This window comes from Lissotriton helveticus, chromosome 9 (assembly GCF_964261635.1).
Source record: "Lissotriton helveticus chromosome 9, aLisHel1.1, whole genome shotgun sequence".
Classification (NCBI taxonomy): domain Eukaryota; kingdom Metazoa; phylum Chordata; class Amphibia; order Caudata; family Salamandridae; genus Lissotriton; species Lissotriton helveticus.
In genome coordinates this window covers 952,713,271-952,738,492 of record NC_136070.1, presented here as the reverse complement: position 1 = coordinate 952,738,492, position 25,222 = coordinate 952,713,271, and the positions used below count along the sequence as shown (strand labels likewise).

The following is a 25,222-nucleotide window of genomic DNA, read 5'->3' as shown; positions in this document are numbered from 1 at the left end:
CTGATGAGTACAAGTCCAAAGCCCAAGACCTAGTGCGGGAGGGACAGCCCATATCAACAATTCCATCAGATGCGCTTTAGATGCGGCTGACACTGTTATGTTATGTTGTTAAAGGTTCTTGTATAGCACACGTACACCAAGTGGTTTCATGGCGCTGAAGTCCAGGAGAAACTGCTGCAAAGGAGATCTATTACGGGGGTTGGGATGCACACCGTTTCTTTGTGTTTGTCCAAACATTGTCCTTTAATCCAAAAGTGCGTGCAAACCAGCATGAATGCCTTTGCCCAAACGACACCAAGTAGATACAATTGCAAAGATGAGGCGCCATCTACGCTTCTGCCAGTTGCACTGCTAGAATTGCCAACATGGAAGGAGGAGTGTGAGCATTCTTAAAGTACCGCGTAGAGAGAAGGCACAGCGGGTGAATAGGCGAGGGCTGACTCGTTTATTGGCATATTAAAGCAAAGAACATGTTAATGTCATACTGTAGCAAGATATTCAATTATGAATTTAAAATGGTAATTGTCATTATTGTTTTCATTGTCTTTCACAGTAACCCCCGAAGAAGGGCACTTGATTGCCCGAAATGCATTGGGTTTTTAATAAAAGCACTGCCTTGGATGAATTGTTGCATTGGTCGTGTTCCTTTTTGAGGTCCGGATGGTCACGATAGGAGCATAAGAAGTTTGGAAAATGGCAAATAATTCCACGTGTGGTAGCATCTCATACAGTTCAACCGCAAAAAGATATGTTGAGAAAATGTTTATGAATGATTAAAGTGATAAAAAAGGACTGTAAACAAGACTGCCATGTTGGCAATTCTAGCAGTGCAACTGGCAGAGGCGTAGATGACGCCTCATCTTTGCAAAGGAGATCTAGCCACATGCTTGTCGGAACAGCCAGGTCTTTAAATGTTTCCTAAACGGAGCACAAGAGGTCAAAGATCGACTCTCCAGAGGGAGAGAATTCCAGAATTGGGGAGCCAGGACCGCAAATCTTAGTTCCCCGTATTTCTTCAGTTTTGAAGACGGGATGACCAACTAATTCAGATGGGAAGACCTTAAGTCCGGGAGAGGAACATAGCGCTGAATCCACGGAGATATAAATGCTGGACTGCTGCCATGAAGAGCTTTGAAGGTGATGCACCCCAGCTGCGGCTAGAGCTATCAAAACAAGCGTTCTATTTAGAAGGCATGTGTCACCAGACCCAGGGGTACGTATCCTTGGGGTGTATGATGGGGTCCCCTTAATGAGTAGGCAGGAGGCTGTTCTGAGTAAACGTGATGTTCGTTTTATTTTTGGATAACAAAAGGCAAATAATAAATTGTTGGTAGCACACAGGACTCATAGCTCTCCACCGTCTTGGGGAAGTCTTGACAGGCGCAGCCTCTTCCGCAAGATGGCAAACCAGGAAAACAAAGGAAAACAAACCACGTATCAGTGGGGAGGTTCAATGTCCTGAGGTGAAGGGGAAGGCAGCATGAGAGAGCACGAACACCAGAACCACGTGAAGTACAGACAGCGGTGACCACCCTCAAAGATTTACCCGTTCCCACCCAGTGCTTGTGAAAACCCCCGGATCAAGCAACGTACCTGCTCCAGCCACACTCCTCCAGGAAGAATTAAAAGGGCCGTACGGGTCCTGCACACAAAGTACCATAGCGTCAATATCGGGGGATAACAGCAAGTCCTCGTGCACAGGGGTCTTGTGACAGCATGCCTGGTTACACATTTCAGGTTTTAAACCAGAGGTTCATGCTTCTATCCTTAACACACCCTTTGACAAGCAGCACCTCTTTGGCCCTGTAGTAGACTCATCATTAGAAAAAAATGAAAAAGGACACAGAGGTGGTAAAATCTATGGGAGCCCTTCAGTTACCTTCAGGACCCGGTTCCTTATGGCGCTGCTTCTATCTTGGAGGGTCCAAGAACACCTCCTCATACACTGCCTCTACCACCTACAAAGGCAACAATCAGCCCTCAGCTTCTAAGAGTTTCTTCAGAGGGGGGTACAGAGGCAACAATGGCAATGTGGAGGTAGAGGTTCCAACACAGGTGCCTCCCCGTCCAACACCAAAAGGTGACTTGCCTACATTCCCTTCGGCCATTTAACACCTGTCCGGGGCGTCTTTCACAATTCCTGGCCGTCTGGCAATCAATAACTACAGACATATGGGTACTGGGAATTATTTGTTCTGGTTATTGCCTGGAGTTTACCAACAATCCTTCAAACATCCCTCCACGTTCACACAAACTGTCACCAAATCCCTTACATCTCCTCAAACAAGAGGCTCAGTTTCTCCTTTTAAAAGGAGCTATAGAGCCCGTACCACCGCAATCCCATGGGTCCGGCTTATACTCCTTCTACTTTCTCATACCCAAGAAGGACGGTTCTCTCAATCCTATCTTGGACCTCAGAGAATTAAATATTTACATACAATTAGACCATTTTCACATGATAACACTTCAACAAGTGCTCCCACTCCTACAACACGGCGACTTTCTGTCCACTCTAGACTTAAGACACCTACTTCCATATTCCAATACATCCTGCTTATCGCAAATTTCTCAGATTTGTGGTAGCGGGGCATCATTACCAGGTCAAAGTACTCCGTTCGGAGTTACCACAAAGTGTCTGGCAGTGGTCGCTGCTCACCTAAGAAGACTACACATTCATGTCTTCCCCTACTTGGACGACTGGCTTATCAAAGCCAGTACGTATCAAAAGTGTCTCCAACACACTCACAGGACAATGCAGTTACTGCACCAACTGGGATTCATAGTCAATTGTTAAAATCGCATCTTCAACCTTCCAGCACTCAAAACTATCTAGGAGCCACTTTAGATACTCAAAGGGCTCTAGTCTTCCCCAGTTCAGTCAGAATTCGCAAAGTACAGGCTCTTGTTCTCCTGTTTCAGCCCACTCACTCACTACCAGCTCGAGTGTAGATGCAACTGCTGGGAATGATGGCCTCTTGCATCATGATTATTCCCCATGCCAGGCTTCACATGCGTCCTCTCCAGGAATACTTAGCGAGTCAGTGGAACCAATCACAGGGTCTTTTAACTGATCTAGTGTTGGTAAGGGGCCGAACTCATCGCTCTCTGCAATGGTGAAACCCACAGAATTTATCAAAAGGACGGCCCTTCATAGACCCAGTTCCACAGACAATGCTAACAGCGGACGCGTCCCTCACTGGTTGGGGGGCTCATCTTCAACATCACACAGTGCAAGGACGGTGGAGTCCATAGCACAAATCTCTCCACATAAATCATCTAGAACTGCTAGAAGTGTTTCTAGCACTCTAAGCATTTCAGACTCACCTGTTCAGCAAAGCTATCCTAGTCCATATGGACAACATGACAACTATGTATTATATACAAAAACAGGTGGGGGGACACTCTCCAACTGTCACACTTGGCTCAAGACATTTGGAAGTGGGCCATTTTACCACAAAATCTATCTCCCACGTAAACACCTCCCAGGAGTGAACAATCAGATTGCCGATCTTCTCAGCAGACAGAGACAGCAAATCCACGAATGGGAACATCACCTTTAAGTTCTCCTCCCATACTTTCAAAGTTGGGGAGTCCCTTGAATAGATCTTTGTGCCACACACCAAAACGCAAAATGCCCAAACTTTGCCTCCAGGTACCCTACCGACACCCACTCTCCAAAGGCAATGCACTATGGATGAACTGGTCAGGGATATTTGCTTACTCTTTTCCGCCTCTCCCACATATTCCATGAGTGGGTTAGAAGCTCAGGCAAACATCCCTCACACCGATCCTAGTAGCTCCCACATGGGCCAATCAACCCTGTTGGAGCTGTCACTAGTTCCACATCAAAAACTGCACCTCACATCCAGTCTCCTCACACAGAGCCATGAAGAAATCAGACACCCAGATCCCAAACAACGTAACCTCGCTATCTGGCTTCTGAAGTCCTAGAGTTTGGTTATCTAAATCTCCCACCAGACTTTATGAACATCATTAGAGAGGCCAGAAGGCCTACCCCTAGAGCATGTTGTGCAGGTCAATGCAAATGTTTTGTTATCTACTGCAATAATAACAACATCAATTCTATTGATGCTTCAATACAAAATATCATTTGTTATCTGTTATTCTTGCAGCAGTCAGGGCTAGCCTACAACTCTATCTGACTACATCTCGCTGCAATAGCTGCATAGCTACAAAATAGACAACACTTATCTCTTTTTAGAGTGCCAGTAATCAAAGCGTTCATGGAAGAACTTAAAAGAGTTATCCCACCAAGACTTCCACCTGCCCCAGTGTGGAATCTTAACATAATCCTTCATGATTAATGCGGTCACCTTTTCAACCCATGCATAAATGTGAACTACAGTATCTCTCCTGGAAAATCGCTTTCCTCTTTGCAATCACTTCACTGAGGAGAGTGGGTGATCTACAGGCACTAAATATAGAAGAACCTTTTTTCCATCTTCACAGAGACAAAGTGGTCCTTCGTACTAACCCCAAGTTTCTACTTAAGGTAGTTTCTGCCTTTCACATTAATCAGTCAGTTGAGTTACCTGTATTCTTTGCTCAACCTGATTCAGTGGCAGAACGAGCTCTATACACCTTAGATGTTTGAAGAGCCCTTTTATAGTACATTGAAAGAACAACATAATTTAGTAAAACGAAACCACTTTTCGCTGCTTTTGCTCCACCACACAAATACAATCCCGTATCCAAATCAGGTATTGCTAGATGGATTGTTAAATGCATTCAAAGTTGTTATGCAAAAGCAAAGAAAACTTTAACAAAACCCCTAGACCACATTCCACTCGCAAAATAGGGGCTACTATGGCTTTCTTAGGAAACATCCTCATAGTTGACATTTGTAAAGCTGCAACATGTCTACACTGCACACATTCACTAAGCACTATTGTGTAGATGCGTTAGCGTGACAACAAGCTAATGTGGGCCAGGCAGTGCTTAGAACACTCTTTCAGACAACTCCAACAGCAATAGGTTAGCCACCGCTTTGGGAGAATACTGCTGTATAATCTATGCAAAGCATGTGATCCACAGCACACGTGCCTCGAACGGATAATGTTACCTACTCGGTAAGCATCTGTTCTTGGCATGTAGAGTTGTAGATTCACATGCGCCCACCCGCCTCCCCAGGTACCTGTATCTGTTGCAGTTCTCTCTCTCTCTCTTACTCTATATACATACGCATGGACATCTCTATTCTTTACTTACTAACTCCATTCTCACCCTCTGCGGGAAAACAATCTAACAATGGAGTGAATGCCCATGCGCACTACCATCGAAAGGAGGAGTCACCTACCTAGTGACTGGAAAGACTTCTTCGAAGAAAAACTACTTGCAAATATCCAAACCCAACACTAGATGGTAGTAGTATTCAAAGCATGTGAATCTACAGCTCTATATGCCAAGAACAGATGCTTACTGGGTAAGTAACATTCTCCCTCATTTACCTGTGCCAGGCTTGGCTCCAGAAATAAAATAACGTAACAATATTTTTATACAAACAAAATGGGTCTGAGTTCAGTCTTTGAGTGTTTGACATCATTTGCTGATTGAGTGTGCAAAACAAATGCTTAACACTACCCTCTTATGCAGCCTTACTGCTCGTCCACACTTCCACAAATAGAGAGTAACGTGTTATCTACTTTTACCTCTGCCTACCTTTGGGGTTCCACTGGACTCTGTGCACACTATACCTCATTTTGGTTTAGTATATACAGAGCCAGCTTCCTATACCACCCACTCAAAGTTGGTGAAGAAGAAATCCGGGTCTTCCACTGGTTGGAATTTTTGCTATACAGAACTTGGGTGGACCCTAGTGTTGGCTATGGTATTCATCAATCTTTGGATGGAGGTGTCTTGTACCACCTGATTGTTGGTAATCACTTCAGCCTTGGCCTTAAGTGCAACCTGGAGATTATCTTGGTCCTTTTGGGCTGTGGTCGCCTGTCCTTCAACGACCAGTTGTAGGTGTTTCTGGCCCTCCGCTAGCTGCTTGATCATGCCGGTCATTGTTAGGGGTTGGGTCATCTTCTTGTCCTGTCAGGGGATTACAATCAACCAATGTGAAAAGACAAGTAAAGGCGGAGACCAGATATTGTATTACAATGAGGTTCTTTATTCTGCCTTCAGTCCATTCTTGTGGATTTCCTATTACATGTGTAATTCTCAAAGGAGTTAACAACACATCTTCTAGAGGCACAGCCTTTTCTTCTTTCTTCTCTTGTCCCCTGTCCTTCTCCTGGGTACCCTCAGAAAACATAAACAGGTAGGTGGCTATTAGCAAAACAGTCCTCTACAATGAATATCCCTTCACCCGTCTTCACTTGTGATTGTGATATACTCCCAGTCCATGCTCTTTCTAATCCTTTATTCCATCAAATCCCGTGCACTATTGGCATTTAGATGAGAATTGGGAGGTAAGTAGTTAGGATAGTTCCTGTTCCCACTGGCCTCTACTTAAGAGGCTTTAGTTCACCCCAACCGTGCTCTATCAAAAAGGAACTCAAGAACCCGTAAGATGAGCCACTCCCCTCTTAACCACTCACTCGTGGACAGTACTTGCCTTGGGCCGTGACTCTCCACCGGAGTCACCGCAGCCACATCCATTGCACCTTCCCTCGGGTTCTTTTGCTCTTGGCTGGTGGTCCGGTCCTCTCCTTCGGTCCTGGGCTCCTCCCTTACAACGCTCACTCGGTCTGTCGAGCCCCTCTTAGTTCCCGTGTTGCCTCTGCCTGGCGTTGTCCATCCTCTCACGTCGTCCCGGTCTTCTCCTCCTTAACTCCTCTGTGTTCCTCCTCTGCCGCTCTCCCTCCCCTCCTCACTATTCCAATGTCCTCTTCTTTCGACCTGTGTACATCCGCTACCAGGCCAGGGAGTGGTAGAAGGCTAGAATGTGTTTTGTTCATGCCCCCGGGGCACCATTCTCTCGACGGTTCCGTCTTCCCGCCACTCTCCCCGTCTTCCCTTTCATAATCCCCCTCCTACTCCTCATAATCCTACTCCTCCTCCTCCTCCTCATACTCTTCCTATTCATTCTCCTCTTCCTCCTCATATTCCTCCTCCTACTCATACTTGTCCTACTCTTCATACTCCTCCTCTTACTCCTACTCATGCTTGTACTCCTCCTTCTCATACTCGTACTACTCATACTCCTCTTTCTCATACTACTTGTACTCCTCTTTCTCATACTCTTACTCCTCCTCATACTACTCCTCCTCATCCTCCTACTACTACTCTTCATACTACTACTACTCCTCCTCATACTCCAGTAGGGGGATTGATGAGAAAGGGACACAAAGAGGAATGAAGGCCAAGAGGGATGTGTTGTAAAAATCTTCTTAAGGTAATAATTGGTCTGCAGTGACCTTTTTCTCAAAGGTAAAACGGCTACAAAGTACTGGCTCCAAGTTTCAGTACTTCTGAGAAAGCAGGCAGTGTTAATAAGCCATAGCCCAATCATGTGTTCACTTTCAGATTTCATATCCCCAGTGAACCAAGACAGGGATTGTCTTCATTGGCAAATTCCTGGAAGGAATTCATCCCCAGGGAGGAAGGGGCTGTTAATAAAAATGAAAAAAAAACATTGGCAAAGCCAATAGGTCTTGTATATGCGAGAGTTTTTGGCTTTGTCATTGTGTTTTATCCATGTTGTACACTAGTGTGGCTGCTGATAAGCATGGCTAAAAGTTAGTGGCGTAGAGGAGTGTGGAGTGTTGTGGAGTGTGGAGTGTTGTGGAGTGTGGAGTGTTGTGAAGTGTGGAGTGTTGTGGAATGTAAAGTTTTATAGAATGGTGTACTGTCGTAGAGAGGCATAGAGCAGAGAGGAGTGTCGTAGAGTGTCATAGTGTAGAGTGACATAGAGTGGAGTAGGCAAGGTGTGGCAGCATACTGCCATTACAGACAACACATTTTCAATTGAAATTACCATTACATTTGTAAAGGCATAAAACTAGAGAGCGCACAAATGATCATGCGTGGAAATCAGCATCACCTAGTGTATTGATTTGTTTTGATGGTGCTCAAATATTTGCTTCCACTACACAACAGCATTGCCAAAAATGTGCTTCATTTGTGCTTTCCTAATTCTGAAATATTTGTACAGTTTATTTACTGCATTTACATTTTGTTCTTGAAAAAAATAACACACCTCAACCCCCAGTACCCCGTAAAATTGTTACATAAATCCTCTCAGTTTGCAGTCAGATAAAAAAAAGTAAACACCAAACTCCCTCAGAAGATAGAGCCTAACATTTATCTTGGTCTTCCAGTGCATAGCAAATGTGACGAGATAAAAACACAATTTAAAGGCCTGTTTATTGGTCATTCACTTCCGAACTCCAGTATGGTTATTTTCAGCACCCCCGTTCCCTTACTTCCAATGCCTATGGCATGGACGTGAAATCGAGGAAGAGGATTGTTTAAATGATGGTAGTAGTAAAAGGCACTGACCAAAACAAAACAACCTCATAGACAGAACATTGTTCCTCACAGGCATTCGAGATTGAGAACTGGTCACAGAGATGAGGTGAATCAGTCAAGCAGAATGATAGGTGGCAGGAAACCTTTTCAAAGACACACAGCACGTTTACTGCTTCCTGAACTACTATACAAGGGAGTGAACTGGAAATGTAGGTACTCACCTGGAGTGCCTCAAAAATAAAGCGTTCCCAAAAAGCAAGCATGCGTGGAAGAATAGAAGGAGCCAATCAGAAAGGTGGTAAACAGGAGGGGCAAATACATGCTTGACAGCCTAAAACAAATAGAGCTAGCAAATAGAAAGCAATCAAATGTGAGTTACGAAACAAGGCCAATGCTAGGCAATGGGCTGAATGCATTCCTTGGGAGGCTCTCGGCATGTCCCCAATATGCTTTTGCAACCAGACAGCTGTGCTGCCTGGTAGACTTCGACCTAAAAAAGGAGTTCTTTTAGATAAGGGTTGGGACTAAAGTGCACAGATGTTCCTGAAATTCAGAGACCTCAAAACTGGTTTTAACTAGGTGTTCTTGCAGGGCAGACTATTGAGGGGTTTACCAGGCCTCAGATACCCAAGCATTCTCAGTGAAGGATCATCGAGAGGAATATGTACTCTGAAAGACAGAACTTTGGATATGTATTCTCGTTCACTTGGCTCCCAGAAAACAAATAACCAAAGATGGCCATGTGGGTGGTCTCACCTAGGCTTTCATTATTTCCCATGAATGTTTTTCAATGCAAAGTTATAGTCTGTAACTACTACAGTGTATAAAAGTAGTGGGCATCCAATTAACACCCTTGTTCAGTGTTTTGATGCCCTCTGGGATATTGTTTTCTTTTCCTCAAAGTCAAAAGAATATAAACATTCAGTTCACTTGTTCTGATATTCTTCTTTTGACAGCGAAGGGTTTTAAAGCATGATCTGTAATAAGGGTAAGCACACAAGTAGACCATTGTTAGAGAGAATTCGTTTGTATTTCGACTCCCCTCAGATTATTCTCTGTTTATTGTAGGTGCATGGTTGAGGCAGGATTCCCTTACTTCATGGACAGTATTCCTGAACCATCCTCCTGGGCCGATATGTTGAACAAGTCTCCGATCAGATATGCTCACCAGGTGAGATTATATGTCTATTTTTGTTATCTTTGTTCTCTGACAGAAGTTCATGATGTGAGTCTTTTCTAATGATTGCTTCTCCCTGCAGACATTGTGTCTATAAACTATCTATCCGGCTTCAGATTGGATCTGAAAGTATTTTCAAAACTCCCTGCTCCCAGACAGTGCAACGTGGCACCATAGCACTATCACATGTGGTGCCATATAAGTGTCTTCTCCAGAAATAATGCCAGAGCTCAAAAGGTGATGTCTGTAACTAGAACATCAGTTCCTTTTTTTTATTGTGAGCCACTCACAATCATTGGACACCACCACATTTTAAAATCTATTGTACACTTATTTTTCTTTAAAAGGTTCTCTTTTTGCAGTCTGGAAGTATTAGATGTCCACCCTTGCACCCAGTGCAAAAAAGGGTGTCATAATTTCAGTAACATATCTTCTCTGTGTGTTAAGGTAAAATCTCAGTCAAGACCCTGTGGCAAGTGATTTCTGTGCCCAGATGCAGCTCGAGGCTTTTAGAGAGCAAAAGCCCAAATCTTTTTTTTCATGGTGTAGTAATGAATGGAATGATGATTGCGATCCTTTAGGTATTCTGTTTGGTTTGGATGTCCCTTGCTTTTGCCTACCATATCTTCCATCACCTCAACCCTCCTCCCACTCGCGTTGATGGAGGCCGGGAGTAAAAAAAAGAAAAGTGATGGTCATCATTCGTGAGACAAGGATCACAGCAACACCACCATTGTTCAGCACCATGCTAAAGTTTCTGATTTAAGTAAGCCTATGCTCTAAGCTCCAGTCCCAATTTTCGAGTGAGATGTCCTCCTTCAGTGGTACCGTGATATTGTGCAGGTGGCGGCAGGCCTTGACTTTTCCTGCCCACAGCCTGTGACATTCCCCTCAGAGAGGCCGAAGTCATTGAAGCTCCACTTTTATCCCACACATTGTACTGTGCCAATGGATTTTGCCAAGGCACGAGTCTGAGCCTTGAAAAAACAAAACGTAAGTATCACCAACTCCAAATGCAGTACCTGTGACTTCACTTGGCTGCATTTGGGTCTTTAGATCCAGCAGCTGTCAGGAACTTCAGATCACAGCCTACTTCACTGCATGATATTATTAAAGTTAGCTGCTATAGGGTTTCACCTCTGTTCAATGACGAGCCTTGAGTCAAAACATTCATAGTTCTTCAGAACTTTTAGAGCTGTGGAGAATGCCAGTGCCATAGGCAATTTCCCCATACCATATGTGGCTGAGGCTCTTGGTCTTTGTTTGCTCTTCACTGAGCGGAATACTAATCTGGTCAGTGTTCATATGGCCTGTGGAGTAAAAAGCTAAATCTTATGCTACTTTTTGATGATGGCAAGGCATACTCTATGGCGACTTGAGAGAGACTTGGGTAGAAGCAGTGCAAAATGGCAGCAAGGAAGCATTCGCCTGCTAACTAATCAGAAATTGTTGAGCACCCATTCTGGAAAACTTGGTGTGCATAACTTCTGCTGACTCTAAGCTGTGTGTCTCTATCTGATTTCTTCTAGGTAGGGAATATAAGCATTCGCATACTTTGGCTGTAAAGTATTTGCCTCTGGCAATTTAGCCCATTCTCCATCCAATGCTCATTGCATGTTGGCGAGCTATTTCCATTCCAACTGGGTGATGGGCGAAGTGGCCAAGGTGCAGAGACCATTGTGGGGTCCATATTTAAAATGTCTGATGATTTCATATAGTGTGTACATTGCCAACAGTGCTGACCAAAGTGATGACAGTGGCTGCTACTGATGTTCAAGAGTTCAGTTATTTTCTCAAAAGGCTGATCAAAGCAGATACTGTGACTATGGTGGAGCACAACTTCTATATGCTATTCACAGGAAGCCGATCCATGGCAGGAGCTTTATAGAGCCAAGCCCAATCCAAACAGATATCCGAACCACAGGAAGGACTTCAAAAGGCCGAGCAAGTGTTACTCACTAGAAGCAACCACAAAGAAAGTCTTGCCTACAGAAGATATAGCTGCAAAGAATCAAGCCAGTTACACTCACTAGAAGCAACTAAGGAAGAAGCCAAAGAACCCACAAGAAGGACCTTATAAAACAAAGCCAGCATCACTCACTAAAAGCAACCAGCTTGGAGGCATCCATGAAGCTCTGACCCAAACTCTCTTTATGAAGACCCTAGGCCATTGTAAGCCAATAATGGATTGCACCTTGGTAAGGTCCAAGTACAAGAACTATTGCCTCAAAGACCCGATTTCTCAGCTCACTCATGCATACTCATCATGTGCCACCTATTCGCATCTTCCCCTCAACATCCCCATTGTCTCATGCTCAGACATGCTATATAATATTTGCAGACACTGAATATCACACTACCCAAACAGCTTCATGCTTATCACTGCCCTTCATGCAGAAGACCTAACAGAATCCATCACCGCTCAGTCTTGGTGTAATTTTCATGACAAACATTGCAACCTCCACACACATTCTCAGCTTCCTTTTCCCTGCTAACTAGAGTATTCAACACAACAACAAACTGAGCATAAAAAAAGTGGTCATTGCTATCTTCCACAGACTGTATTCCTGCAACAACTACTCAGGGACGACTTCCCGATCCTCTCCTGTCGATCACCACGACCCAGATGACTATGACCACAATCAGCTACCCGAAAAATATTGTCCTTGGCGACTTCAGTCTCCCAAGTGACACAACAACTAGGCCATGAATAAAACCATGGTCCACTTACTAGAAACCGCTGACAACTGCCTGCACGCATTTCATCCACACTTCCTCAACTCATTTCTATCATGCAAAACTGCTTCTCAACTGGAACAACCACTCAACCATGATCTTTGACCTTCTCTATACCAGACTTGTAAAAGAAAACCAGCAAAGCAAAAGTTATCATCTTTCAGGAACTTCCTCATCAATGAAGTCTAAGACAGTGTAATTGCTCTGCACCATGCTACTACACTGCATTAATCATCAAATGCTAATCATCTATATACACCATGGGAAGAAGAAATTAACCCCCAGATTCATCATTGTCCTCTTTTGCGAGTCCTTAATAGCGATTATTAAGGAATCGCTATTAAAGACTCGCAAAACGGGATTCATGTAGAAATCGCAATATTATTTGCGATTTCTACAGCTTCCTTATTTGCGATTAGCAATTTGCTAATCGCAAATAAGGATGCGATTTCAAGGGTGCCAGGGGTGTCCAAAGGACACCCTGTAGCACCCCTGAAATGTAAATGTAGACTGATGTTGCGCACACACATGTCCAAAGGACATATGTGTGTGTAACATCCAACTTAGAAAAATGCACTAAAGTGCATTTTTCTGAGTTTTCACTATTTACCACGAAGTTACACTTCGCGGTAAATAGCGGCCCAATATTGCGATTTCGCAATTTTTAAAAGGTTCACGAATAGCATTTAAGGAATCTCTAATTGAGATTCCTTAAATGCGATCGCAATTTGAGAAATCGCAATTATTTGCGATTTTTCAAACTGCAAGTTCATGAACCATTGATGAATCTCAAATGCCATTTTTGCGGGCGCAAACGGCCGAATTTTGCGATTCGCACCGTTTGCGCTCGCAAAAATGCTTGATGAATCTACCTGTAACTTCTTTCTCGAGAAAACAGTCCAGCTCTAGAGACCATTCATAATCTCAACACAATTCCTCTATGCCAGTCTCTTCTGCATAGTCTGAGCTGAATTAGACATTGACAAATATGAAGATGGAAATTCCAACTCCTTCCATCAGACCACTCTGCATATTTTCAGGATGGCCTTATTACCCGCAGAGCCACTTCTCAAGGTTGGCCAACTGTGAGTTTGGAAACTCTGCTTTGTTACTCCACAGACACATGTTGTGATGAAGCGTTGCCCTCCAAGGCGCCAACAGGGCGCTCAACACCACCGATTTTGGGGTCTTTTTCACTTTCAAAGTTGACAGATGCTTTCCAAATGGTAAGACAAAAGGTCTATGCTTCTCCAGATACTCATGCCCTGCCTGATAAAGTTGACTCAGATAACACGACTGTCGACAACTTCTTGCCCTCTTACCATACAGATGGTAGCCTATACCTTAACTTGGATGCTGTGGTATCTGCAGGGGTATAATGTAATTTCCATTGAAATCAATGGAAACTCCATGACGAGTTACCCTTGTCATTAGCAGCGAAGGGGTTAAAAAGCACTAGTGACCTTGACACATCTCAAGACGGGGACCTCCTCTCCTCTCTCGGCTTCCTTCAGAGAAAGTCTTTTTGTTGACTTCATTGGTATGAAAAGCAGCTGAGGCAATAGAATTTACCTTGCCTTCCACAGAGGAGAAATCTAACATTTGATGTCATTAGTGATGTAATATGTAAGGAAATAAATAGTGCATGGCATCAGGCGCAAGCTATATTTAGCTCAGTAATCTATAACTCAAGAATTTCAGTTTTTTTTGTTTTTAAACTTCATTTGTTTATCTTACTCCAACACCTAACTATAACGTCACATATACCTTTGTTTTTTTTTTTGCAGTGAATTTCAGGTTTTTGTTTTACTCATAAAACCAAACTAACTGTGGGATGTTTCTTTGACTGGTCACAACCACAGTTCACACTCCCCACAAGTTCAAATCACTCTGCTTAGTATTTAAGGCCCTGTATGGAATGGGTCCTACCTCCTTTCAAAGCAAGTTCGAGTGGTATATTCCTACCCGAACCGTGCACTCATCTGGAGCAAAACTGATAAAAATCCCTAGATTCAAAAAAGTCAGAGAAGGTGGTAGATCCTTTGGGGTCGTGGCTGCAAAGCTCTGGAACACCTTACCTTATGAGCTTAGACAAATCATCGATCTCCTTCCGTTAAGAAGGAGGTTAAAAACATGGTTGTTTCCCAAGATTTAGGGGTTTGCTTCAGTAGGGTCTAGCGGATGTATGTCATGCCGAGTTACTAGCGCCAGGATGCCTGTCAGGTGATAATGCGCCTTAGAAATGTAATAAATAAATAAATAAAATAAGCAACAAGCACAAGCAGACTCATCGGAGTAATTCTGAGGTCACTATTCAGTGACATTGCCATCTGTATCTTGTGGGACAAATCAAGTTCGCCCCTCAATATAAATGTGCTGTAGTAAAAAGGCAGTCTTCATTGTGTTATGACTCTTGCTTTCTCTGCTAGGGACTTAGCTGTTGATTTGAACCCCTGAAACACTTTACACATTTTCTACAAAAAGCTACCACCCCCGCCACACCCCCCCCCCACACACACTCACACACACAATTTTTCTCTTGCTGTGGACTATTCCAGGTGACGGAGTATAGAAGAGACCTGGGACAATGGAGTAGGATAGTTACCTTCACGATGAATCATTTCTCAGACCGTACTCTTTCTCTCATTGTCATGTCCCCCTTTCCACTACCCCCTTTACCATGAGTCAATACTGTTTTACTGATCGGCTTCATTTAAAAAAAAAAAAAGAAACTTATGAGGGTGCAGACAGCGTCAGATTCTCCTTAACTGCGGAGGAGCGTTGCCCCCTGCTCAGTGCCAGCTGGTGAAAAATAAAATGATAAACAGTTTTATTTTCATTTTATTGTTCACTGACTTGAGAGGAGTCTGCCAAGTCTGGGGCGGTGGTGGGGGCCATCCTCTATAGACAGCAGAAGGGAGGAGTAGTGGTGGGCACTATAAGTGTGCATGTCAATTTGGCTACCGTCTTAGGATGGCCAAACCGGTGTGCACTTAGATTTCTCCAACCCAGCTGTGTTGCACAGTGGGGTGGAGAAAAGGCATAGGCTCCCTGTCCCTGAGCGAGCGTCAAACCAGCCTGCTCAGACCAATCCCGGCACTTCTCTCATGCTGGGTAATAGTATGAGAGCAGCATCTGGATTGGGTGGGGTGTCTGGGAACCTGTGCAGAATCTATCTCCTTGTGCAAGAAGCTGTGGAACTGTGGAGGGGTGGCGGCTGGCCACAGCAGGTACGTTTTAAAAAAAATTATTATTTCCCCCTGCGCTGCCCCAACACTTTTTATTTGCAGCATCCTCCACTGAATGCAGACCTGGAGAGGTGAGGTACTCAAGCTAAGATTTTTCCAGTTCTTCCACTAGGTGCTGTGTACCCTTACTTTGGGAGTAGGCACAAATCTACGGATTTTGAGTAGAAGTATCACTTCAAAGGTCACTTTACACTTTTCAACTTGGATAATTTCTTATTAGGTTCACAGCTACCCAAGGGTTTTCTGGCGACGCCTGTAAGGGCAGAGGAAGGACAAGAAAGATAGGCTCTACATATTAAACAACCAGGATTTTAAACCCTTACCATAGTTCTCGTAACTGGTTTCAGTCCGAAGTGCAATCGGAAGGGAGTGCAATAAACACATGGGAAGAAAATATCCTTTCAAGATGAAAAAGCAACACAACTACGTGTTAGAAGCATGTGTTGTTGTAGGTACACATACTCGCCATACTCCTTCCTTCTAGTGTTGAGCTCAGATGTTTGCAACTTGTTTTTCTTTGAAGAAAGACTTTCAAGTCACAGAATGCACCTTGACTCCACCCTCTTTAGGCAGTGCGCATGGGTACTGACTCCATGTTTTTTTTTCCTGCCTTCAGATTAGGACATGTACTGATGTGGCTCTGAAACTCAATGTGTCCGTCACATTTCATGATGAATTTCAGCACCCAAAGTTGCGGAAACCATTGTCCACATTCTTCTCTCAATTACACTATCCACAGACCTGTGGCCACTGATTGATAACCCAATGCTAGAGTCCTCGTTCCCTCCCCAGGGCCGCTTGCCCCTTCACATCGACAACTTCCAGTCAGGAGAATGTTCACAGGGTATTACAACGGACATCCTTTAAGTATTTCCACTGGTGTCGCACAAGGAACCTGTGGTTGTGTAACCTCTACCTCTCTCACGACAATGTGAAGCTTGCCTCACTTTCCGGTCGAAGAAAACTCCATGGTATGGAAGGGTGACGCATTGGGTGCACTGGATAATACACCATCAGTCTGCCACCAGCACACTTGACATCGGTGGAAAAGGATGCAGGCTCTTCAGGCAACTCGCTCTAACTGCCAGTACCCAGCCCAGAGGTCGTCTTTCCCAGCAGCTCCGACCTGGAGGAAGAACAGGAGGGTCCATCTGCCTCCAAGACCATTGGCCCTTGAATAAATACCTCCGGCAGAGTCAAAATTATGGTCTGCTCTGACACCCTGGCCAAGCCTCCCAATACACATTGAGCCCAGTACACAAAGCACCCCACCCTTCAAGGCTGCTGCTACATTTGGGCGGCAGTTGGCACCAAGCACAGGCTTCAGTTCCTAAAAAGGACCTGATTAAGGGTGTTGACCCCTCTCGACCCTCGAGACCCAAGGCCACCAACAATACGCGACTCCATTCAAAGCCAAAGACCCTTTTAATGCTGCCTCCTAGGCCACTATCGACTCCAAAGCAATTGTGGACGTTGACAACACCCTCGACCAGCTCCAAAGACTCAAAACATCTGATTTTCCAAAGACTGCAGAAGGAGCTCTGTGAGAAGCTTGCTTGGTATATGGTGCACACTTATGTAAGTGGGCACCCTGCACCATACCAGCTGACCCCTATGGTGATTTTAGTGTTCTTAGACAACCTTAGAAAGCTCTCTAAATGGTGAGCTGTGGAGAGCACCCTTCAGACTTAGTCCAGAAGGAGTGTAAAGCAGCTTGTTTTACCAGAGCATAATCTTATTGATGTAGATTGAGTGAAAAAGAACCACACAGTGTATTTATAAAAAATATGTATTTATTATAAGACACTCACAGATATCTCCTAGCTGGAGATATACACAATGCACACAATACTTTGCAATAGAAACAGGTAAGTAGCACAGATACACAGTGGTCGCCAGGGGGAGAGCAACCCATATACTAAAATAGTGGTATGCGAACCACGACTCAAGTCAAGACTATACCCAGAAGACGTAGAAGTGCCGGGGACCCAAGGAACCACCCGAGGTAAGTAACCAGGAACCCCACGAAGGCAGTGTGCAGAGTGGGAACACGACCGTGGGCTCAATACAAGTCAATAGGTAAGTCACGGTTGTAGTTTTAAAGAAGAAGGACCCTTCCCAGTGGACCCTGAAGAAACCCTGTGGAAGACAGAAGGTTGGAGTGCTACCTCACCTGTGGATACCCTAGGAACCAGGATACCTACACCAGGAAAGACGGGGCACAGGTGTGAAGTGGCATTGGAAACCCCCATGGAACTCAATTAAGGACTCTAGGAAGATGCCGCTGCTGCAGAAGTTGAAAGTGTCCGGTGGAACCCAAAGGTGGATTCAAGATGAGAAGTACCTGCAAGCAGGGGTGACAGAGTCTATGTCACTTGTGAGTGACCCAGAGGCCCGGAAGACGAATGCCCACCAAACTCGGTGTTGCATGAGATCTGACGAGGACCTTGGCGCTGCAGCTGTGCGGCCCAGGCAATGAAATGGAAAACCAGGAGCCATTCATGAGCTGTCCACCGTCGGATGTCGAGAGTTGAGGGGTCGGTGTCTGTCGGGAGCACCAACAAACCTTGGCAACTGTAAACAGTGTGGAAAGTGAAGAAGGTGCAGTGTCGAGACCAGCAAGGTCCAGGTGACTCACCACAACCAGCGGAGTCAGAACAGGCACCGAGCAATTAGGGGAGCCCATTGAAATCAAAGAAGACCCTCAGGAGGACCCACAGGCCGGGGGCACTGGAGTCGCCAAAGGACCTCAAGCAGCTAACCAAAGATGCAGGCCCACGATGCAAGTGATACGGTGAGGACGAAGATCTTGGTCATAGGAGATGCTTGAGGTGGGGCTACTTGGAGCCCGAAGATCTTGGTAGAAGGAAGCCAACAAGCCTTTGCAACAGCAAGTCCATGCTGTGCTCAGGCGTTCGGTTCCTGCGGCTCCGACGAGGGATACTGCCCTTAAACTTGGTGAGAGGACAGGGCAGGACTTGAGGGATGTGACGAACCATCACCTGGGTTGCAGAGCCTTTCGGAGTGCGTGGGAGCCAATGGATCAGCAGACTGGTCAGCTTTGTTGTAGTGCCTGCAGATGCAGGGAAGTGACTCCTTCATTTCAAGGAGATTCCTTCAGGTGTCTTTGGTGTCCACAGGCCTTTGACAGTTCCTGTATTGAGCACAGGCATGGACATTGCAGCAGACGAGCAGGGCGACGAGACCAGGAGCAGCAGGAGTCTTCCTAGTTGCAGTCTTGATGCCCAGAGCGAAGTTCAGAGTGCCCAGATGGTCGAATAGGTGGTGTCTTGAAATGAATCTTGTCCCACAATGAATCTAGGAACCCACCTACAGGTAAGCCCTTAAGTACCCTAAGGAAAGGGTTGGGACTATTCAGGGTTCCCTCCCAGGGGAGGGGTCAGACAGTGGGGAGGATACTCCCATGTCCTTTGTTCAGTTTTGCACAAGAGCGGGAGCCAATGGCTCCCTGAGCTGGTTTGAAGTGAATGAGGCAAGAAGGGCACCAATGTGCCCGTCAAGCAGACTGAGTGGCACTGGCAAGTGCTCCCAATCGGCCCCAATACACTGAAGCCTGTCTGGGACGTGGTCTTACCTCCCTGTGACAGGATACCTATTGTTCTGCCTTTCCTTGCTCAAACTTGGCTGAGCAGCAGGAGGGCAGAAGCATGTCTCTGGTCGGCAACAGCCATGTTGTGCTGGTCGGGTCTAGATGACTGGTACCGGGAGCACTGAGGGCCTCCCGGGGGAGCTTTACAGTGCATGGCACACCGTCACACCTCCCACACTGTTTATGGTGTGGGGATATGATTCCAACATGTTTGATTCCAAACATGGCAGGGTTTGTTACAGCCAGTTTAGAGATGGGCATCCCATAATGACGCATGGCTACTCTATGTATCGTAATGGCTGATGCACTTACAACCCGTAAGAATGGACTCCGAATGTTGTAGAGGTGTCCTGCTCCTGCAGGAGCGCCCTCCCACTTAGGACCAAGCACCCTGCCTTCAGGATTGAAAGGCCTGCTTTAGGCATCACTTATAGGTTTTAAGTGCAGGGACCTTAGATATAGGGAAACCTATATCTGTCATAAGTGGTGCTAGCACCAGCTTACACAGGCTGCAATGGCAGGCCTGTAGTACTAGTTTGAATGGTCTCTCATGGGTGGCCCAATACATGTTCAGCCTATGGGGAACCCCTGGTGTACCTATACCCTGGGTACCTTTGTACCATATACTGGGACTTATAAGGGTACACCAGTATCCAGTCTGGGATGTACCCAAGTACGTACCATAACCAATTTAGGGGCAAAAGCACAGAGGCTGGGGTCCTGATTAGCAGGATCCCAGTCAGACTAGTCAGAAACAGCATAGCACTAGGCAAAAAGTCGGGGTAACCATAAAAGCAGACCCTACTTTCCTGCAAGCTCTATAAGAGGCAGAGGCGTCACTTTATTCATCGCTTTGCTTGGAAGATTTTGGGAAACTTCACCCGCATAAACTCACAGATGCTGCTTTGAAAGAGGAGACGATCATTTGAGAAAGAACCTGCATCTGAGACCCTCCTGGCTTCCATACCCAAGAAGCATAGAGACAGCGACCTCAGCCCTCCACTCCATTATGCTCCACCTTTCCCACCACCATCATGTACACCACTACCACTGCTCGAGCACAGTCACCAGAGGGATCTCCACACTCCTCATATGACCTAGGCAGTCCCTTCGGACTTGTCGACCGCTATGAAACACCTTTCGAGGCATAGCCAACAGATGACCAATGGGATGACTATGATGTTGGCTCCCTGGGAGATTCAGACCTTGTTCAATCTCCCGTCAGGGCAGCTCCACGTGATTATCCAGCGGACAGCCACCTTCCACAAGGGGGACATTCATGTCTTCAAAGACTATTTCCTCAATGAGCATTTTCCAAGTTAGAGCAGACAGTGCAGTTCCTGTCTATGTTAAAGGACATGCTCAAGTCCACCAGACATTCAGAGAATCTGTTATGGACAGGATAGTGACACCAAGGCCATAGAGGTAGCATAAACCTTCCCCCATTGACCCTGTGTACATCAGGGGCCATGTCTCTCACAAAACCCAACGCAAAATTAAGGCCCGCATTAATGAACATAAGTCTAACATACGTACAAGCAATGTGAAATCATGTGTGGCCACACATTTTCAGACTAATCAACTTTAAATGTCAGCCAACTCCGGTTTATGGTTTTAGAAAATGTTACACCCAGAGAAGGTTAGGATACCAACAAGTTGCTTTTACGCAGACAACTATACTGGATTAAAATGTTGGACTCACTACAGCCACATGGTCTTAATGATAGTTTAGAATATAGTTGCTTCCTACAGTCTCTAGACATTATGCATGAATTTTCGTTACTGTTTATTGTGTTTGTTTAAAACTTGCCCACGTCTGATTTTATTGAGTATGATTTATGTGTTTATTGACCATTCCAAGATGGCGGTCTCTTGGGTATTCAGCCTTGTTGGAGTCCCTTCTCCATTTTCACTCTCATTTGCACTAAGTTCCGTTAGCAGACAACATTTTACCACACGTCCACAGCGTCCGGTTTCACAATTCGGATTGCTCTAATGAGGACACTAAGCTTTTCCTGAGCACACATTGTATTGTATTGTATTGTAATCGCATTTATATAGCGCTTACTACCCCTGACGAGGCGTTGATGCGCTTTTTCGGCAGGTAGCATGCTACTCCGGGACCCATAGAGGATTAGTGTTGAATTAGTATAGTGAAACATGCAAGTACATTTTAAGTGGTGGATTGGTTAGTCAGTTATTTGGATTTGGAATGATAGCAGAAGGATAGAGGAGGACAAAGGTTTGTATTTATTTATCGCTTGCTTGTTGACGCATGCTATTCAGGAAGCCTTTAAAGGATTAGTGGTGAATTAATATGGTGAAATATGAGGTAATTTCAGTGGTGGATATTAGTCTGTTACCTAGAGTGAGAAGGATAGCGGATGGATAAAAGGGGAAGAAAGATTTGCATTCATATAGCACTTGTTATCCCTGATGGGTGTTGAAGCGCTTTTCTGGCGAGTAGCACGCCACTCCGGAACCCATAAAGGATGAGTGTTGACAATATTGAGATCACACAGGGTTGTAGCCGGTTGATAGATTGCTCTATAGGAGTTTACGTAACGTCAAACAGTTTCGGATTAGCTCACTGAATGTCGAACAGTTTCGGACTAACTCACGCCCGTCCGCACACGTGTGTTTTTCGATATGCACATTTCATTAAAGCATCGCTCTATTTAGCATACTGCACATATGATAGCTAACGCTTCAGACATGGCATGAATATACACATTATGCGTTCGTTTGTGCTGCATAAAGGAACTTCACTTTGATATGTTCTGACACTGCTTTATACTTTCAGCTGCTGGCTATATGTTTAGTTCGACTTTACTTTTTATTTCATTTCACAGAATGGAACCTATCCCTGATGAAGGGCTAAACCAGCCCGAAATGCATTGGGTTATGAATTAAGAATGTTGATTTGCATCATTTTCATCATGATTTGATAAATGGAATGTACATTTGAAAAGGAAGAATTCCAGGATGACTGAATAAATCCTGCGTTATTCTAACCTTTGAAGGATACCTTTGTGGTTTTGAACTTTATTCTTAAACAATACGTTTTATTTTGGAATCACATACAAACGAGGAATCCAAGAAAGTGCAGTTACTCGCAGGGGCACAGTCCACTCAGCTAGACTCTTCTGCCACAGCAATGAGGTCCAGTATGGAGAAATGCAGGAGCGGGTTAAACATCTCTCTGAAGAGTTCAGTATGCGAGATGAGGAGATGGTGTCAGAGGGCAAGACCATCTTCAACACCACTATCAGTTGTTCCCTCGATTGGGTTTAAGCTGGAGGTCCAACAGCATTTCCTGCCCTTTGATGGGGAACACCTATTTGGGCCCCAGCAGTGTGAGATGCTGGAGAAGATAAAGAGGGGCACAGATAGCACCAAATCAATGATACCCTTAAAACCACAGCATCCAAAGGCTCTTTTCAGAGGCAGCAGCCTCGAGGGAGGTTCCAAGGCCACTTCTCCTGTTTCCACCCATTCATACAAGAGATAGCAGCAGTCTTTCCACCAGCAAGCGAGCAGAGGGTACACTTGGGGTGCTTACAGGGGTAATAAAAACAGAGACAGAGTGAGGGTAGGCTCCAAAAATTGAGCCTCCACCTCGAAGCACTGACTTGCCCCACCTCCCTCCTCCAATCACAATTCAGATGACTTGGTTAGATTGCAAGATTTTGTCTCTCGCTTGGTTGAAATCATATCAGATCAGTGAGTACTATAGGGGAACTGGTATTGTTGTTGAAGTACTTTCTCTTTTTTTTAGTTCCTGGTACACTACTGACATATATGTATATGGATATAATCCTTCCTTGATTGCTACTTAAATGAAGGCTTACAGAGAGAGATATCGTTACCCATGAGAGAGCCTCCACTGGTCCCTGAACTCCCATTTATATGTTTAACACCACCTCTGTGTACCCTTTCTTTCCATAGGTGAAAACACCGGTCTTGTTAATGTTGGGTGAGGAAGACCGACGAGTACCTAATAAACAGGGCATTGAATTTTACAGAGCTTTGAAGGCCCGGGGTGTGACCGTACGGTAAGCGTTATTCTCTTCAAATTTCCCTCCATTTAATTTTTTTATCATTTTTTTTATATGAAAATGCTTTTGGTTTTCTCTTCTTGTTAAAGGTCCTTATGATACAAAGTGTATTCATAACTTTATGAATGAAAACATTTAAAAGCACTCATAAAATACCTCCTTCGTGTAATAGTATGAAACATGCTGTTTTCACAGAAAATAATTATGGTAAGCCATGATTACATAAAATAGGGGACCATGCATTGACTTAATTTTTCTGCTTTACTGATCACCGATGGTCAGAGTTTAAATTTTATGGGGTTTGGGAAGGGTGCAGTGAGGATATGGTCACATGTCCTTGCCAGAATAGCAGAGGCTAAAGAGTCCCCTCCACATTTTTATGTTTTTTCCTATCCCAAATAGGTCAACTTTCTTTTTGGTTGACCACTACCAAAAGCTACAGTGGCATAAAGCAAGATTGTGTGAGAAAGTAAACCGAGAATAAAGGAATTTATAAATTTTTGCAATAACTTGCCTATACAAAGAAAACTTATTTTTGCATTTGTTTTTTACCTTAAAATGTGCATTGGTTTTAGTCCACCTTATGGATAATCTTACAGGTTGATTTGGTCAGTATAAGAGGACCACTTCCCATGCAAGCTAGTAATAGTCACTGTCAGAGATGTTAAGGCAGTACGCAAGCTAGTAGAAGGTGAATCTGGCGATTTACAATTCAGGCCAGTAAACACATCATAAATGTAAGAATATGAGTGAGTGCATATTTGTGACCCCTCTCTAATCAAGCCTGGGCATCTTTGTAGCTATTGTTTTACTACAGAGCTTGGAAGATAAGCAGAATGTGAGAATGACATTTTTTTACACCTCCTTCAGTAAACACTAACTGCCAAGTACTAGACAGTTGAAAACGGAAGGGTCATAATTATGGTCAGTATTTGACACTTTGCAGGCGAAGCTCTCTTTTTTTCTTCCCATCATATGTAGTAACTAAGTTAGGGGATTTGTGGAAACTTTACTCGATAACCACGAGACATATAAGACGACTGTAACTCTTAAGACAATAGGTAACAGGTTCTGAAGTTGGACTTTCTTTTATAAATATGCACTGGGTGCCTTTGATCCAAGAAGTTGTCTGTTCATATTTCATGCAGTATTACATTGGAGCACTGAACGCATCTGCTCACCGGTCTGCATGGGAGTTGAGCAGATGCAGGCACCCTGAGTGTAAGGAACAGTAGCGATGTAGGGTGCCATTGGCTACCGCCCTGGAAGGCAACTGCTAGAGGGAATCATAGTGGGCTTTCAAATAGACTGTCCAGAGCAGCATGGCCTAGTGCCATGGACATAATTTGCTGTGGTTGAAGGCTGCCCTTCAGGGACGGCTGGTGTTAAGTTGCGTTGCCCTACCGCCAATGGCAAGAGGAGAGGAAAATTCAAGCAGCTCGCGGTAAATAAAACTGCTTTATGTTTTCTTTTTTTCTTTTTTCCTTTTCTTTCCTTTGATGAGGGATTAGTTCTAGAACTGGAGAGCCCTGAGCATGTGTGGAGCGAGGAAAGCTTCGCCCTGCAGGCACAAGCCAGGGCAGTGACATCACAGTGGTGGGCGTAAAAATGTTTAGAAGTACTTAATGTGTTTGCATTTGGGCATTAAAGCTCTGGCCCAAGTCAGCGGAACTCCATTCAAGAAATGGGCTGGGGTGGAGGAGCAGCAGGGGCGGCCTTAGGCATGTGCAAGCTGTGTACCTGCACAGGGCCACCAACCCCCAGGGGCCGCCACGCCAATATATATCCTTAATATAATAATACTCTAAGGATAGATACTTATTTGCGTGGCGGACCCTGGCAGGGATTTGGCGGCCTTCGGCTCTGTTCTGAACTCGGGGGGGGGGGGGGGGAGCTCCACCATGCCCAGGGCCGCCATGAGCCTAGAGCTGCCCATGGGAGCAGGCAGATGAGG

The 25,222-nt window shown here is 44.8% G+C and overlaps 1 protein-coding gene across 1 annotated transcript in view; it reads left to right on the top strand.

The window, feature by feature from the left end:
- LOC144783082 (acylamino-acid-releasing enzyme-like) overlaps positions 1-25,222 on the top strand; it is a 716,578-nt gene that overhangs the window by 667,359 nt on the left and 23,997 nt on the right. Inside the window, exons 22-23 of the mRNA XM_078662245.1 lie at positions 9,508-9,610; positions 23,159-23,265. Of these exons, the coding sequence (XP_078518371.1) occupies positions 9,508-9,610; positions 23,159-23,265 (210 nt within the window). The remainder of the gene's footprint in view (positions 1-9,507; positions 9,611-23,158; positions 23,266-25,222) is intronic.